This window comes from Artibeus jamaicensis, unplaced genomic scaffold (genome assembly GCF_021234435.1).
Source record: "Artibeus jamaicensis isolate MK-2021 breed Jamaican fruit bat unplaced genomic scaffold, CSHL_Jam_final scaffold_1689, whole genome shotgun sequence".
Taxonomy (NCBI): Eukaryota; Metazoa; Chordata; class Mammalia; order Chiroptera; family Phyllostomidae; genus Artibeus; species Artibeus jamaicensis.
In genome coordinates this window covers 6,851,190-6,867,457 of record NW_026522029.1, presented here as the reverse complement: position 1 = coordinate 6,867,457, position 16,268 = coordinate 6,851,190, and the positions used below count along the sequence as shown (strand labels likewise).

At 54.4% G+C, this 16,268-nt stretch overlaps 1 protein-coding gene across 1 annotated transcript; it reads right to left on the bottom strand.

The window, feature by feature from the left end:
* Positions 1 to 641: 641 nt before the first annotated feature.
* Positions 642 to 10,352, bottom strand: OVGP1 (oviductal glycoprotein 1). The gene is made up of 11 exons (XM_037152392.2): positions 10,328 to 10,352; positions 9,755 to 9,784; positions 9,136 to 9,340; positions 8,086 to 8,142; positions 6,480 to 6,645; positions 5,914 to 6,038; positions 4,571 to 4,679; positions 4,296 to 4,481; positions 2,684 to 2,800; positions 2,144 to 2,279; positions 642 to 1,153 (listed from the first exon to the last, which is right to left on the bottom strand). The coding sequence occupies exons 1-11, from the start codon at positions 10,350 to 10,352 to the stop codon at positions 642 to 644; spliced, it is 1,668 nt and encodes a 555-aa protein (XP_037008287.2).
* Between the last annotated feature and the right edge of the window lie 5,916 nt (positions 10,353 to 16,268).

The following is a 16,268-nucleotide window of genomic DNA, read 5'->3' as shown; positions in this document are numbered from 1 at the left end:
TATGTAATTTTTATTAACCAAAGTCACCCCAATCAATTCAAAGAAAAAAGGAAAGAAAGAAAGAAAGAAAGAAAGAAAGAAAGAAAGAAAGAAAGAAAGAAAGAAAGAACTTCAGAGAACTGAGATGGATTCTTTGTTTCTAGTTTATTCGATAGAAAGAAATCAGCTCTTTGTGGCTTTGGGGCCTGCTTTGCCCCGTGAATGGCTGGGGACAGATGGCTTCTGTTGAGGAAAGACCAGGGCTCTCCCCAGCATCTGCCGCCAACAGAGCTTAGGCTCCTCGATCCACAGAAGTTTTCTAGGTTTTCTTTCTTTAGACAGAGAGGGAAGACTTGGAAGGGACATCGAGTTGACAGATGCTTTCCGTCCGTGGCAAACAAGAGGTTGTCAAAAACAAGAGACGTGTGTCCTGGGGGCTTGATGACAGGCTACAGTGTTGAAATCTTTTCTTAGCTTCCATCTAAAGACCAAAGCAACCTATCAGGGGTCAGTGTCCCCTCAGATGTCAAAGTCCTCCCATCGGGTGACTGCCGTCCCTGCAAGGGGACAGTCCTCTTAGCAGGTGCCACGGCCTTCCTTCCACAGACTGCGACCTTCCCTCCAGAGGTCTCAGTCTGAAGATGCATGGGGGCCAGGGCCATCTACTCAGGGGCCACAGGGGTCACGATCTCTTCCGTGGGGGTCACAATCTCTTCCGAGGGGGTCACGATTCCTTCCGAGGGGGTCACGATCCCTTCCGAGGGGGTCACGATCTCTTCCGAGGGGGTCACGATCCCTTCCGAGGGGGTCACGATCCCTTCCGTGGGGGTCACGATCTCTTCCGAGGGGGTCACGATCCCTTCCGAGGGGGTCACGATCTCTTCCGTGGGGGTCACGATCCCTTCCGCAGGGGTCTCTGTCTTCCCTTGTAGAACCACACTGGGCTTCACAAAGGGTGTAGCCCCCCTGGCAGGGCTCGCCATCCTGCCTCCGGGGAGTGTCGTCACGGTTTCAGCCTTTCTCTGGGTCTCAGTGGCTGCACCCCTGCCCCGTGGGAGCAGCCCCCTCGAATCAGTGGGCAGCACCCCAGTCTCAGTCAGCCTTCCAGAGCTGGTTCTTGAGGAATTCATAGCAGATGAGATCCAAAACTGTAGTAAAATTGTTGAGCTGTACTCTACAGAAAATCATCAAAAAAGGATGACATCTCCCGCCTCTTCCTTCCCATCCCATAATTCCTGGCAGGGCCAGCGCCGCTCTAGGACCGAAGTCCCTATCCTCAGAATCCAGAACTGGAGGATCTCATAGACACCCACTTGAGGGCGTAGGTGAAATCCCACCACACAGAGGCCCTGCTCCCCCAACTCGTCACGTGCACGCAACCCCGGGCACCCACGGGCCCTCAGTGGATTGGCTGCGTTCCGGTGAAGGACCCCAGGAAGGCGCCTGCCAGGTCTCTATCCTCAGGCCCTCGCTTTGGTCTCTGTGAAGGCCCCTTCAGCAGGCCGTGTCCCCAGGGCCTAACTCCTTACTCGCTGCAGAGGAGAAACCGACTGTGCCCCAAATTGCAGGAGACACCAGGAACAGCCCGAGGCCAAGGCGGCTGCTCTGGACGGGACAGCGGGACAGCGAGTCTTACAGAATTGGGTGCAGTCCCGTCTCTGCCCTGGCAGCTGCCTTCCTGTTCTGAGCCCTATCTCCTCATTCATACAATGAGCCTTGTAAACTGTCAGCCCCAGTGTGCCAGGTCCCCTGCCTGACTGCTGGGGGAAGCACCCAAAAGATTCAAAAGAAATCAAATTCTCTTTCTGGCCCTCGGGTCAGGAAGACAGGAGAGAAAAATGCAGAGAAATAAACTAATGTTCACTGAGCGCTAACTAGGAGTGTGGCCAGTTTCCCTTCCGCATCTCATTGGGTGGCTGCGGCTTGTCCCCAGTCTAAGGACGGCTCCCACAGGAGGGACACAGGTGGCCAAGCCCACAGAGGGCAAAGGACACGCACCCAGACTGAGCCGGGAACACAGATGGGCCTGGGAAAAATCAAAGCTCGTCCCCTTCTCTCGGTGTCCTGTTGCCTCACCGAAGCCTTTAGGTCTGACAGGAGGGACGCACCCAGTGCAGCCGCTTATACAGCTCACGACCCCAGCTGCCAGGTCGCAGCCACTTACCAGCCTGCCGCAGGAGGTGACGTAACACACAGACAAGGGGGAAAGGGCCCGTGCCACAGAAAGTACCCCTGACGTCGTCCAGGTCCAAGGTCCACACCATGGCTCCCCCAAAGTGCTCTTTCTTGATGTACAGTGCCTGGGGAGAGAGTGGTCCATCAACCCACTGTCCCGGCCGCCCTCCAGGCTGGCCCCATGGCCCAGAACAGAAGGTGGACTCCCAGGAGGGAAGAAGGTCAGGGGGAAGGTCAGGCAGGAAGGTCAAGGTCAGCCTGTGTTGGAATCTAGCCTCTGCCACTTACCAACTGTGGGATCTTGACCGACTGAGATTCCTTTTCTTCCAAATAAGAGGGTTGCACCAGGTGGGATTCGGAGACCTTATTTAGTTCAGGTACGACACCTGAAACTCACACTCGCCTTTTTATCCTCCACTCAGTGTACACACACACACACACACACACACACACACACCCAGGACAGACGAGGGCCTCGTGGTAGCCAGAGGGAAACTGTAGGCCGGATCTAGAAGAACGGAGGGCTCACCTTGTATCTGAAGCTCGTGGCATCATCGTAGCCAAGCCACTCCTCCCCCCTGTAGGCGTAAGGGACGGACTGATGATGGATCCACTCCTTCTTCGCCCCCCGGAGGAAGGAGCAAATCTGCCAGGAGGATCTGAGTCAGTTCTGCGAAGGGCCACGGGGAGAAGCGGCCGCAGATGCCCTGCCCGTTGCCCAGGAATAAAGAATCCGGAGTCCCTCACCAGGGAGCGAGGACAAGGGGGACCAGGCCAGAAGCGGGGGAGCCACTTGCAGACAAACCTCCCTCTGTTCTGAATAAACCCTCCCATCCCACATCCCTTCCTCCAACGTCCACGATGGAAAAAGTGGCCAGCACCAAGGAGTGAGTGACTTCCGTGGGAAACCCAGCCTGGGTTTGGTAAATAATGCCAGGAGCGAAGTCCTCGCCGGGGCACGCCTGACCCTGGACCAAAACTACATCTTTTCCAAAGGGTTTTCGTGAGCAAATCTCCCTTCTGTTCATTAGCAGTTGGTATAAACTGCCCCATCGAGGTGGTTCTCAAACTAGCTTTTGAATCTTAGGAATTTAAATTTCCCGAAGGCAAAGAGAAGCAGGTCATTGCAATCGGTCACGCAACTGGGCCCAGTGTCTCCCTGCAAGCGGAGGTGTTTGAGCTGGGCTGCAGAAGTTAGTATCGAAGTCTCTGCGGGGTTTGTTGGTTCTTTAAAAGTTCTTTCAAAATCTCTTTGACCCACAAGGCCCTCCAAGGACGTTATTTCTCTGTGTTCTCTTTCATCACTATGCGTCATTGGGTTAGCAGAAAAACATTCCTTCAGGTCGGCGCGGAGCAAAGACTGGAGTGACGCTGGCCCCTCCACCTGGCACCCCGACTTTGTATCTGCTGCCCTCCGCCTGCGAGGGCAGCCCCATCTTCTCATTCCCCCCCATCAGGGCTCTACCTGCACTTCGAAGCTCTGCTCAGCATCTACCTGCTACCATCTAGACCCTGCCGCCGCCCACTCTGGGCCTCTCACTGTCTTCTCCTGGGTGTTACACCACCTTGGTTCTTTGTGTGTTTCCTCTACAAAAATCGCGAGCTTTGCTGAGAATCTGTACTAGAGGGTGGTCTTGGAATTGCCTCAAAACAGTCTCCCGGTGGGGAGGGAGAGGGTCAGGGAGCGGAGGTGGAACGAGGTGGGCCAGGAGGGGTGAACCAATGAGGCAGGGCGAGGGGTGGCCATGGGGGAGGGGAAGGGAAATGACACTGTTCTTTTACTTTTGCAAATGTTTAAAATTATATATAGATATGTAGATAGATAGCAAATATTAACAATTTTCATTTAGGCCATAGAGTAAGTCAGGATTGACTTATATTACATGTCAAAGTCTTTTAAGGGGTGAAGTATCTGTCCCCCTCTATTCAGATTCCACCTGGCACCTCATCCCTTGCAAAGGACTCAAATCACTTCCCCTGAAGAGAAAGGAACTATCCCAGAGAGTGGATTTCCCCTGCCCAGTAAACTACTTCTTGGCCCCGTCTCCACCCTCACCCTTGCCTTTGCCCTGTCCTTGCTCTGGCCCAGGCTACAGGTGGGTGGGCCTTAAGCAACTGATGGGAGTTCCCGTTCCTGTCACCTCATAATAAGCCAAGAAACCCGGCTGCTTGGTGTACTTCCCCGGAGGCGCAGGTCCCAGAGCTTCGGCCCGCAGCCAATTCTCAGAGGCGTGGCGGAGGTGAAACGTCCGCCCGTAGGTGGGGAACCCCATGAGGAGCTTCTCCGAGGGGGCCCCCCACTCTCGCCAGTAACTCATGGCGTGCGCCTGCACAGAGGAAGAACAGACCCCCCGTCACTGCAGCGCAGGCTTGGGGGCAGATGTCCAGGCTGCGTCTGAGAGCTTCCGTCCCTTACCGAAGATTTGGGGTCTCCAAGCAGAGAGTACAGGGGGCTGTTGTGTCCCGTGAACTTCTCCCAGCTTCCGTGTAAGTCGTACGTCAAGACACTGATGAAGTCCAGGAGTCTGTCAAGGGTGGGAGGGGGGCATTTTAGAAGGTGTGGACCGGCTAGTCAGCTTGTCACAGTGCTAACTAGATGACTAGCTGACTAGCTAACTAGCTAACTAGCTAACTAGCTAACTAACTAACTAGCTGTGCGCTGGCCACCCAAGCTCCCCTGCCGTTTCTGCCTGAGGGGCCGGCCCAGCTGTGCCATTCACTTTAGACGCTGCCACTAGAACAGACTGCTGGTTAGGGACACCTGCACCTCAGGACCTGTGCCACCCTGAGCGTATCCGTGGAAACAGGGAGGTGCCACGCTGGGACACCAAGGCCCTCCGGAGGTCTGCTCAAGTTGTCAGAAGCAAAGTGGCACTGTCCCCCAGCAGTCAAAGAGCTTCTGTCCCTCTGCCACTCAAGGAACCATCGAAACCCCCATCATCCAGGAAGCTGCCACAGTGACGAAGGGTACTTGAGCACTTACCAGTTCGCTGGAATGAGAGTTTCCATGGATTCTCTCATTGAATTTCAATCCGGCCAATACCTACCACAGCTGTCTCCGTGTTAAAGCTGCAGGAACTGAGACTTGGCCGGGCTAAGTGACTGGCCTACGGTTCCCCAGGGGGTGAAGGCAGGACACCCCCAGCCCTGCCCCACAGGGCCTCTCTCTGCCCCGCTCACATTGAAACCTCTCCCTGGCGTAACCACACACAGGAGCACCCCGTCCTGCCTTTGTTCAGCATCCATCTGTAAATACTTAACTTCAAATTTGAGCAAATTAGTCCAGAGCCAGCCTGGCCAGAAGGAGTTATGAGCTTTTCATTGTCTGGCTTTGGAACTTTTGCATATTGGGCCCTGAAAACTGGGCCCAAATGGGCACTCTTGTGCCTGATTATGTGCCACTGGTTGGTGATTCAGCTGCCTCTCAATGCCAGTCACCGGCCAAATGTCAAATGTCCCCTCTGGGACAGCAGAGGCCAGGCCCGTGGGCCCCCTCCTGGAATGCCTCTCAGTGGGCTACACAGGAGACTACCCAAGACGGTGTTGTGGGGACTGGTGCTGCCTCCCCTCCCTCTGACTCCTAAAGAAAGCCTGGGGTCTAAGGGACCCTGTCCCTGTCCCACCACGCTCCTCAGCCCATCCCCCACAAGGCAGGCTCGCAGGAGGCTGTAGGGTGGGGTCTGGGCGGCTCTGGGGTTCTGAGCGTGAGAGGCCTCCTGCCCTCTGAGGTTCTGCGCTCCAAGGCGGCCCCCCGCTCACCTTCCTAGGCTGCGCACATCGTAAGCTTTTTGGATGACTTGTGGGTCCCCAGAGACAGCTGCAGACAGCAACAGCCTCGGGCGAAAGGTGAGCTGTGCCTCCTTCTGGAAGGCCCATAGCAGCTCCTGCAGGGATGAGAAGCAACCAGACAGCACAGTCAGGGAAAGGGGAGCCCTCCAGGAACCCTTCATGTGAGGAGCCCCTTGAGCCAGGCTCTGGAAACATGAAGGTGAGCCAGACTCAGGCCCTGACACGGGCCCTGCCCACAGGCCCTTTAAAAAGGCAGGCACGAGCCAATGTGGTCAGCAATTTAAGAGAGGGGAGGCAGGCAGGCTCAGGAGCAGAGTGCAGACCGCCTGCCTGTGGGCACCCGGGAAGCTGCCCTGGGAGGCCTGTGCAGCAGCTCTTTGGCCCAGCACCTCTAGGCTGATGGCAGGAAAAGAACATTGTTATTGCTGTCTCCTGCCCTTGCCCTTGGCCTCCTGCTTGCTCTTCCCATGCCACGAGCCCATATATGATAGAAGTAGAATCATTTCCAGACCTGGGAGCTGCCAGAAAGGGCTTACTTGAATCAGGAAGAGAAAATTCCACCGGTCATGCATGGGACTGCCTCTCAGTCCCGGGTACAAGAAGCAGAGGTCCAGACCATCGAAGCCGTGAGTCCTCAGGAGGGATATAGCTGAACTGATGAACCTCTCCCGGGTGGCGGATGTGGACAACATGGCAGTGAACCTGCAGGGAGACCCGGGCTGAGGCCAGGAGCACTCCCTGCACACCACGACCTCCCACAGGGCCCCGGGTCCTCATCCTGTGAAGCACAGAGATGTGGCTGGAGGAGAGGAAGGCCGGTCTTTGAAGCTCTCAGACCTTCGTTAGATCTGCTCCCAGCACCAGGGGCCAAGTACCCAGGAATGGGGCATCCGGGCAGCAGGGAGGAGGTGCAGAAACCTTGACCTGGCCCTGGGCCCGAGGCACCGATAAGCCCCAGCCTGGCATGGGAAGCGGGCTCCGTCTCAAAGGCTGCAGAAGGTACAGGGCCCACAGGCCAGGCCCTCTGCTCGCACAGTCCCTCCACTTGTCCAGGCGCTGACACTGTCCCTGACTGAACTAAGGGAGGGAGCCCCAGCCGAGCGAGGGCCAGCATTTCCTCAAAGGTCTCTGAGCTAATCTGGGCCTGGGCTGCTAGATGGTGTAAGAGGCCCAGCCTCTGATAGGGGTTCTGGCCTCTTTGCTTTTTCATTCATCAGCTGCTTGATTTTTTTTTTGTTTGTTTTTTCTATGTTATTGGAAAATTTGTAAGTTATTGGATTTGAACTGGAAGCGATGCTTGGCTAGTTCTGTGTGCAGGGATTAAACACTTCACCAGGTTCAGAGTGAGGCCGTCCTGGGTTCCCTGATCTGTCTGCCACCTCCCAGCCGGGTGATTGCTGAGGGACACCTATGTGCAATTTGGCAAGTTCCTTAATACCTCTCACTCTTGCTTTCTTTTCGGCAAATGTGCAATACAAAGAAGCCCTCTGTGAGCCTCTTCTGTGTATTCCGGGGCTGGTGTGTGTAAAGCCCCCAGGCCCTCCTCTGCACACAGCCCTGGAGGGAGGGGCGGGGTCTTGGAGGGGTGGTGCCTGGGAGGGGCGGGGCCTGGGAGGGGCGGGGCCAGCTCTTACCCACAGTCTGTCCTCCCTCTACTGTCCTGCCCAGAAACGGCCTTACAATCCCAGGCCACCAGGTTGCCCTCCCCTGAAGCTCCATCCTCCAAGGCAAGGTGGATATTTATAAACAACCATTTATAAAGTGAGGAAACCCAGGACCTGTGAGGTTTGGGGTTTCATCTTCTTGTCCTAAACAGAACCCCTGCCTCCTATGAAGGGTTGTGGGGACCATTGTGAGGACCCCATTTTGTCCCTCATTCACCCCCCACTGGCCCTTTCTGATCTCTGCGGGACCTTCCCTGTCTCTCTCCCTCACCACAGAGGAGAGACCAGGGGGGCCCTTGAATGCAGGGCCAGGTCAGGACCCGAGCGGGGAGAGGGGCTCAGGGGCAAGGGTCTGTACTAGTGTTTCTCTCCGCACCCTGCTTCCCCACCCTGTCTTCACTGCCAGCCTGCCTGCTCCACCCTCCCAGCTGCCATTGCCCCCCACCCCAGAGAGAAGATGGGGACAGCACAGTCTCACCTGGATGTGCCAAAGTTCCAGCCCCCGACGGACAGCAGAGTTTTCAGTCTGCGGTTCCTGTGATGTGAGAGAGAGTCAGCCAGCTGGGTCCACACACCAGTGGGCAGCTGCAGTCTCCGCTGTTCCTGTCATTCATTGGGGGGACCAATGGGAAGTAGGCGGTGAGAGGGAAGGAGCAGAGCAGAGCACAGGAAAGGGGCACAAAGGAGAAGAGAGGAGTAATCGACCCACAGGTACCGCGCCCCAGGAAGCCCCAGGCTGTCTGAAGTCCACGCAGGTTCCCCCCCTCCCATACTGACCCCGTGGAAAGGAAAAGAAAAACGTAGGCTGAAACGCTCTCTTCACTTGTTTTCTTAATCAACAAGTATTCCCTGAGCGATTACTATGTACCATGGAGTGCTTTCGGTGCTTGAAATTCAACAGCCAGCAAGATGCTCAAGCTCCTCCCTGCTCTCAGGGGCCTCGTAATGTAGGGATATGGGTTTTCTTGTCTGCCCCCCTGTGCTTATCCACGCAGGGACAGAGAGAGAACCCAGGAGCCGTGCAGGAAGGACAACTCACACCGTGCTTACTGAGCGCCAGTGCTACGCCAGGCACCGGCCTAGCCTCCAGGAGCCAAAGACGGAGCAGACACTGCCCCTGCCCTTGGGGGTTCACAGCTTGGGGGTTGCAGGTGACAAGCGGCAATAAAAATGCCAGCATCTGTGACGCATCTGTGATGGGCAGGCCCTCTCCAAAGCACTTTAGCACAATTAATGTGTGAAATCCTCACCACTGGCCCTGAAGGGTGAGTTAGGGGCAACTAGGTGGAGAAGAGGAAGAAGGACATTCCAGGGAGAAGCAAGAGCAACCACAAAGGGAGGGGGCAAGAATGAGTTCGGGGTGTCTGTCAACAGGGAGTCCCCAACTCCCGGATGTTCCGGAGTCCTGCCTGAGGGGAGGGTGGGACCCGAAGAGTCGGAGGAACACTGAAAAGAAGAGGAGAAAAGCCTGATTCTCTTCCACCTGTGAAGCCTGAGAACTCGACCCCCGAGTTCAATACGGACACACCTCTCCTTGAGCTTGTTGAACTCCGGGTAGAGAATTTTCTCGTCCTGGAGGTCCTTAGCCACCAGCTGATGGTCGTTCATTGAAGCAAAGGCAAATACCAGGTGGGTGCAGAGAAAGGGGTCCAGGTCATGGGGCCAGACCGAGGCGGGGCCAGGCCGGTTGTGTGCCCAGCTGGTGAAATAACACACCAGTTTATGGGCAGCACCTGGCAAGGGAGAGCACGCGTCAGCTGGCAGAGGCCAAGGGAGGGGATGGAGCTCAGCTTCCGGAGAGCAGTGTGGACACAGCCCGAGAGACCAGGCCACTCACTGTAACATCACCCTCCACAGACCCCCCCGCCAAAGCTATGCTGAGGTCCCCCGCTGCTGAGGTCCCAGAAGGAAAAGAACGCCTTAGAACTCCTGGTCAGAACGGGTCCTCAGGCCTGCACCCCAGCACACAGAGAGTGCCACAAACAGCAGGCAACTGAGAGGCCTCTGAACTGTATGGGACCAGTGATCCCTGACCCAGGGCCAAGGCAGGGTGAGGGTGCCAGGCACTGCTCAGCCAGAGAGCTGGCCTGGCTCTGGAGTGGGGGCAGAACGGGGACGGGGACAGGACACGGGGACAGCGTCCTTACCACCATGGTGCTGCAGCGCAAGTGCCAGCCCTGCAGGAAACAAAGGAAGCCATCACTCACAAATGCAGCATGTGCCCGGAGTGGGTGACAAGCCCCAGCACACCCCCCAGCCCTCTGGGGACCCACCGACCCAGCACCATCGCAGACGCAGACAAGCCAGTGGAGACACGCACCCTGTTCACTCCTTTCCTCGTCTCTAAGCTGAGTCAGTGCAGCCAGGCCTGCCCATGCTCCTTTGCACTCTGATAACCCCCACGTGCATGCACTGTGCAGTTTGCAAGGCGACACAGCTTTCAGAAGCCCCAGCGAAAGCCCTAGGCCAGTGGTCCCCCACATGGCTGCACACTGAGAAGCAGTGATATCCTGGCTCCTGCCCACAGAGATTCTGACTTCATTGGTCTGAGGTGGAAACGGGACCTAAGAGTGTTCCACGCACAGCCAGGTTAGGGAACCACTGCTTTCATCTCTCCTCCGCAAGCCCCTCTGGCCCCGCCCCACCTCTGTCTAGTCCAGGCCACCTGGGGCCCAGAGGAAGGACAAGCTTGCAAAGCCTGGACTGAGGGACACACTCACCAACCCACAGCAGCAGTCTCTCCATCTCCGCGGTCTGGAGCTGCAAGGCTGGAGCCCAGGGCCCTTTATATGAGCTTCCCCAGGTGACAGCACCGTTGGACAGCCCCAGGGTGGCCCAGCAACGCACACGCACACACAGCCGGGGACAGTGACTAATGGGCTGCTGCCCCAGAGTCACGGTGACCCCAGCACCTCCTATTCTCCTTTCTCCTGCTCTCAGAGCCAGCAGAGCAGAACCTCCATCAGACAGTAGCTGGGAACAGGTGTCCCCGAGGTCTGTGGCCAGGGCCGGGCAGTGCTGGCCCCTCTTCCTGGTATTCGGCCCACAAGGCCTGGGTAGGAGGGAGAACCACCGCATGGGAGCAGAAACCCTATTGTTACAAGATTACTGCGCAGGGAAATGTGTTACAGACATTTAGAGCCCCAGCTTGGGACTCAGGCAGGACTAAGTGTGTGTCTCAGTGCTACCGACGAGAAATTTTACAATCTTGGGCAAGGTCCTCAGCTCTCCGAGCTTCAGTTTCCACCCTGGTAAAACAGAAATAATCGCTCATAGTACTCGATAGGCCTTTAGAGGAAGTAAAGAGGTTAAGTCTGAGAAGTGTTGGGTCAGTGCTTGGCAGCCAATAAGGGCCCAGCGAATGGCAGCGGTTACTAGGGGGCAAATGAGCTGCCGCCCAGCAGAGCAGGGTTCTCACACCCAGACGCTGGCACTCACCAGGCAGGGGCTCTAAACGGTCGGAGGGGACAGGACGAGGCAGCTCACTCTCCAAGTTACTGGAGGAATAACGGTCCAAGCTCAGTGACTCACATCAGCTGACACGAAGTGTCTCAGGTCAGGAGACAGCAGAGACGGGAAGAAACAGGGACATTGCTCAGTAGCCACCGAGGGCAGCCACGTGGTAAAATAGACCCGATATTGGAAGATTCTTCGATGTCTCAAGAGAAGACAAAAACCCGAATTTCTGTCCGAGTCAGCAGTGATGGAGCCAGTGTGTGGGCCAACGCTGAGCGTATGCCAGGCACGTAAGGAGTATAATGAATGCGGTTGGAATACCTGAGAGCTGAACTTTGAAACTGAACAGCACAGTAGGAAACGTAAAATAGACCTGCAGCCAGGTGCTGTTACGGTCCATCAGTTTCCTCTTCCCCCGACAGAAGATCTCAGACCATGGGTAGGTCCCAGATTTCAGGACCTGAATCTCAGGGGTGGGGACCTGAAGTCAGATGTGCTCTGTGTCCAACCCCAGAGCCTGACAGTCACCAAATCCATGTCACCGAGGTACTAACCAGATGCCAATAGAGTAAATGAGACAGAAAAATGACACTGCCTAGTGGTTGAATTTGCTTTCCTTCTGGTATGAAGTAACCAGGAGAATCAACCTTTTCATCAGCAGTTTGCTTGGGTATCACAGAATAAAATCAGTGAACGGGAAGAAATGTTTAGGGTGAGGATGCCACCCTGAGGCTGGGAAAGTCTCACGGAACGCCCACCCAGCAGAGGCTGTGTCTCCCCCTTCTCAAAAAATACTTCTGGAGCGTGTGCCTGGCCCTGCTAGGCACCCCTGGAGTGTCTAACTCAATGGAGATGAAGACATAGTTCCTGCCCTTTAGGGGCTTCCGGTCCAGTGAGCAGATGGATGTAGTGTGCGGTTCTCTCTGGGAGAAGTGTGTGGCTCTCATCCCCCTCGGACGGGCGCAGCGGGGAAAAGGGGTCCCACTTGCACTCTCGGCACCACCCTCCGTTCCTTGGGTTAGTGTGAACCTGAATGAGGAAGTAACGGAGCCTCCTGAGAACAGCGTGGACCAGGCTTGGCAACAGCGGCACCGCTGGGTTAGATTACCCCGGGTGCGGCTTCTAACGCGGATGACCTTGCTCTCAGTTGTGGCCCAGTTTCTAGCCCATGGGCCCTCATTCTTGTTACCAGGTCTCCGCTTTGATTTCTCTTCCTGTTCTGTGTGCTTTACAGCTGTTCCCTAGGGCCTGGGTCCTGACTCAGTCTCGCCAGGATTCCAGGGCCTTGGTGGCTGTCTTTGAAGACCTCCTTGAGGTGCAATGCCTGCCTCTCTCTTCTTCCGAGCCTCCCCTCACCCCACCCCTGCTCCCCAGATTCCACGTTGCTGAGATTTCCCACTGGGTCTGTGCACTTCTACCCAGGCTCCTGCCAGGGGCCCTGGCTAGAACACTGTACCCATCTCAGAGCCAAGTTTGCTTATCCGAACCTCATTCATCTGCACTTGGGTCAGTCCTGTGGGCTCCTATTCTGCTGCAGCGGGCAAGGCATGTCACATACCTATGAAAGTGACCGATAACGCTGAGCAGAGTGCCAAGGGACCACAATGGGTGCCCAGGAGTGACCTCTGCCTCATTCAGGGATGACCGTGCCGGAGAGTTGGCAGCTCTGACTCTGTGTACCCCAGATGACGAATAGCGAGAGGCTGAGTGAGGGGAGTGTTGAAAATCAGTGTGCCGTGTCCCTCTGTTTGTTCTCCATCCTTCCCCCCCGAGTTCTTGCTGTCAAAAAATGCAGCCATTGCTTTTTGTCTTTACGCACCCACCCGGATCCTAAGAACACTCCTCTCTGGGGCTTAGCCTGTTCTCAGGAAATGAGAAAAGACATTTACAAATGCCTCCTGGGTGACTTACTGAAGAAATCCTCACACCAGTGCAGCCTCTTCTGTATTTTACAACACTCGGCTAGATGGAGGCGTAGTGGTCTTGACCAAACTTTTTGGTAGGATTTGGAGGAGGTAAGCTAGCTCTCCATAAGTGCCCACTTTGGATGGAGAACTGGAGAAAATGTGTTTTGGGTCCGAGATTGGTCTGCTCACTTGACTTTTCCAAAAGCCTGCTAGATGGGCTTCTGGTGTCGGAGAAATTTTAACTCAGAAGAGAGGATGAAAGATTTTGACCAAATCTTTCATGAGTATGTTGAAAGAATTGAAGAAGATTAATGAAATCAGTTGGTTGATGGTGTAAGAACTACAGATTAGTGTGAACTTCTAAGTTTGCTATTATCTATCAAAGGAAGAAAATACACTAGAGCAGTGTTTTTTTTCCCAACATTTAACATAAAAGATGAATTTTTGTTGTGCATAAGAATTTTTACAAATTTTAAATTTTGTTTATTTTAATGTGTATTAAAAATGTATCTTACCAGCCCTGGCTGGAGTAGCTCAGCGGATTGAGCATGGGCCTGCGAACCACATGATTGCGGTTCAATTCCCAGTCAGGGCACATGCCTGGGTTGCAGGCCAGTTCCCGTCAGGGGACTCACGAGAGGCAACCACACATTGATGTTTTACTCCTTCTCTCCTTCCCTTCCCCTCTAAAGATAAATAAATAAAATCTTTTAAAAAATGTATCTTACCCAAACAGCCATCATTTCCTGGATATCATTTAAGTTTAAAAACTGAGGCAATTCAAAAAAGGCTATTTTAATACAGTGGTAGGGGTAAGTACTACGTCCAAACACGCTTCATCACTGTCCCCAAGTGAGGGTTTCTACTGACATGGAAAAGGTCAACATGAAGTCCCTAATGCTCACACCCTCCCAAAGGGACGTGCTTGACCAGAACCTGGCACCCAGCGCGGAAGGGACAGGTGAGATGTCTGTGTTTGCTGAAGGAATTACCAACCAAAGGCACTGGCTGGGCACCCACCAGAAAGCTAAAGGATGTTGTTTGGAGATTAATCTCTTTATGTACAGATCTTTTGGATTTTAATGATGTATTCCATCTGGAAGTGGCAGGACATTATTTATGAGACAAGAAAGTCTCTGGAATACGTTGAGCACTGCATTAACCCTTGCTCCAGGTAACCAATGGGCATTGCAGGGTCGTGGACTGCAAATTGTCTCTTAGAGCAAATTAACCACTCCTCTGCTGACGGTCACAGCTCTCAGCCTCTCTGGATTGTGCTACTAATGGGACCATGTCATGAATAATGATGAAAAACTCCCTAGGTGCCCATTTTTTATGGAGAACTCAAGAAAATGTGTTTTGGGTCCAAGACTGGTCTGCTCACTTGACTTTTTCCCCCCAAAATCCTGCTATATGGGCTGCCGATGTTTGAGGCATTTTCATTAACACTGAGCCCAGAGCTGGCTCACCTTTCTTCCAAACCCGGTTTCCTGCACAAGTGACTCTGCGTGTTGTGTGGTCCACGAGGGGCAATAAGAAACCCACTACGAGAGGTACTGGTCCTGAATTCTCAGCGTCTGCCGAATATGGTGGCTTTCCTCCGATACCCCAAGGCTTCCCCAGAACACATCAAAGCATCCAGTGCATGTCTTCCTGAAACACTTATGGCAAGTATCTCTTAGAACAAACCTTCTGTTTGTAGATGTAGTTATTAAGTCATGCTACTACTGAAACGCAAATGTGAAATGACAGCCTTCACGTCCAGGTCTAGCCGTAGCACGTTTGGGGGCCCTCTGAAGGTAAATGAAACTACAAGGACACCCTCACCTGCCCCCGCTCCATCCCCCTGATTTCCTGCCCTTTCTAACACGCTGCTCTGAGAAAACATGGACTGAAGCCCAGAGCAGGCAGAGCCCGGGTGACTTTGTGGTGGTTCTGAATCCATAGGCAATGCCCGCACAGCTGTTTATTCGAGAACTGGCCTCCTACAGTCCTGGGGGGCAGGTGAGACACCCTGGGCTCCATTCAGCCCAATGTCTGGTGCCCCCCGGGTCTGTCCTCAGGCCTTCCCGTTTGCTGTGGGTCTGAGCAGTAGCCGAGGGTGAGCCCCCTGCACTTTGCACCAGTCAGCGGTGGAATCAGGGGTGGGCAGAAGTAGGTCTACAGCTGTAGGTGGATCAGGTCGATGGACTTCAGAGTAAGAACGATGAAGAGGGACATGGATCTCCTCCAGCGTTCGGACACCTGAACCAGTGAAACCAGACAGAACGTAAACGCTCGCACCGTCGTCTTCAACACGAGCCCAGTCCACCTTTCGTCAGCAAGTCTGTGCTCACTATTCTCAAGGACCTGGTGACCAGCCCTGCATGTGACACACTGCCCATTTTGGAGTCACCTGTATCAGATCATCTCCTCTGCTCACATTCGACCAAAATGTGATTGTCATTCCTGCTGTGCTTTTGATTAGGCTTCCACGTCTCTTGGTGGCGATCGTTACTGTCCCTAACAGACGTGAATTGCGCGCACGGGTCATTCTACCCACCTTAACCCACACCTACGTTTCCTGGGATCCTTAATGTTACAGCTTTTCTCTCTGCCAAAGTCCGTGCCCCTGGCCTCTCTAAATGATCACAGACTTTAAGCTTTTACTTCTGGGAAGAACTTAGGGGGTTCTACTAATTCATTCTATTACCTCCAAAGAAATTACACTTAACACCAAGCGCTTTGCTCCCACCTCACCCTGAACCTGGTAGGTCATGTGACCAGCCCCCATAGATTTTCCCTGGAGGGGAACTGGGAGACAGGGGGAGCCTGGCAAGGGAAGCGTTAGGTAAACCACTGTGTCCGTATTTCCTCCACCTGCCCCATTTCTGAGTGTAGCTAAGCCACACTTGCAGAGGACAAAAGCACAGGATGGACTACACTCAGTGCCAGGACACTAACTGCTCCTTGATTTCTAATTGGCACGAGTAGCTGGTCCACCAACCTGAGAAACCCCATGTTCACCTTAAGCTTCAACCAGCTACTCTGGGGGGTTGGGAAGCAAAAAAAGAGCTGTAAGACTGATGCCTTGGCAAGTGAAGTCTAACTGTACTGAAGACACGCTTCAAAAGGCGGGCCAACAAAGCCTGAACGTTTTATTTCACCAGCCAGTATCTCTTGATTCTTTCTGATGCTGCAGTTCGAAGCTTCCGATGCCTGGCATCCACAGAAAGGAACCCAGAGGCAGGACAGGTGAGGCCCCACGCTACATGCAGGTGAGGAAAGTGGCTTTCACTTCACCGAAATGCCTCTAAGC

What these genes read in the sequence shown, in the direction of transcription:
- OVGP1 (XM_037152392.2), bottom strand. Translation starts at nt 10,352, where the DNA reads ATGGAGAGACTGCTGCTGTGGGTTG. An exon ending in TTCAACAAGCTCAAGGAGAG is followed by an intron (nt 8,143 to 9,135) that starts GTGTGTCCGTAT and finishes CTCACATCACAG; the next exon opens with GAACCGCAGACTGAAAACTC. An exon ending in GTTTCTTGGCTTATTATGAG is followed by an intron (nt 2,801 to 4,295) that starts GTGACAGGAACG and finishes TCCTCCTGGCAG; the next exon opens with ATTTGCTCCTTCCTCCGGGG.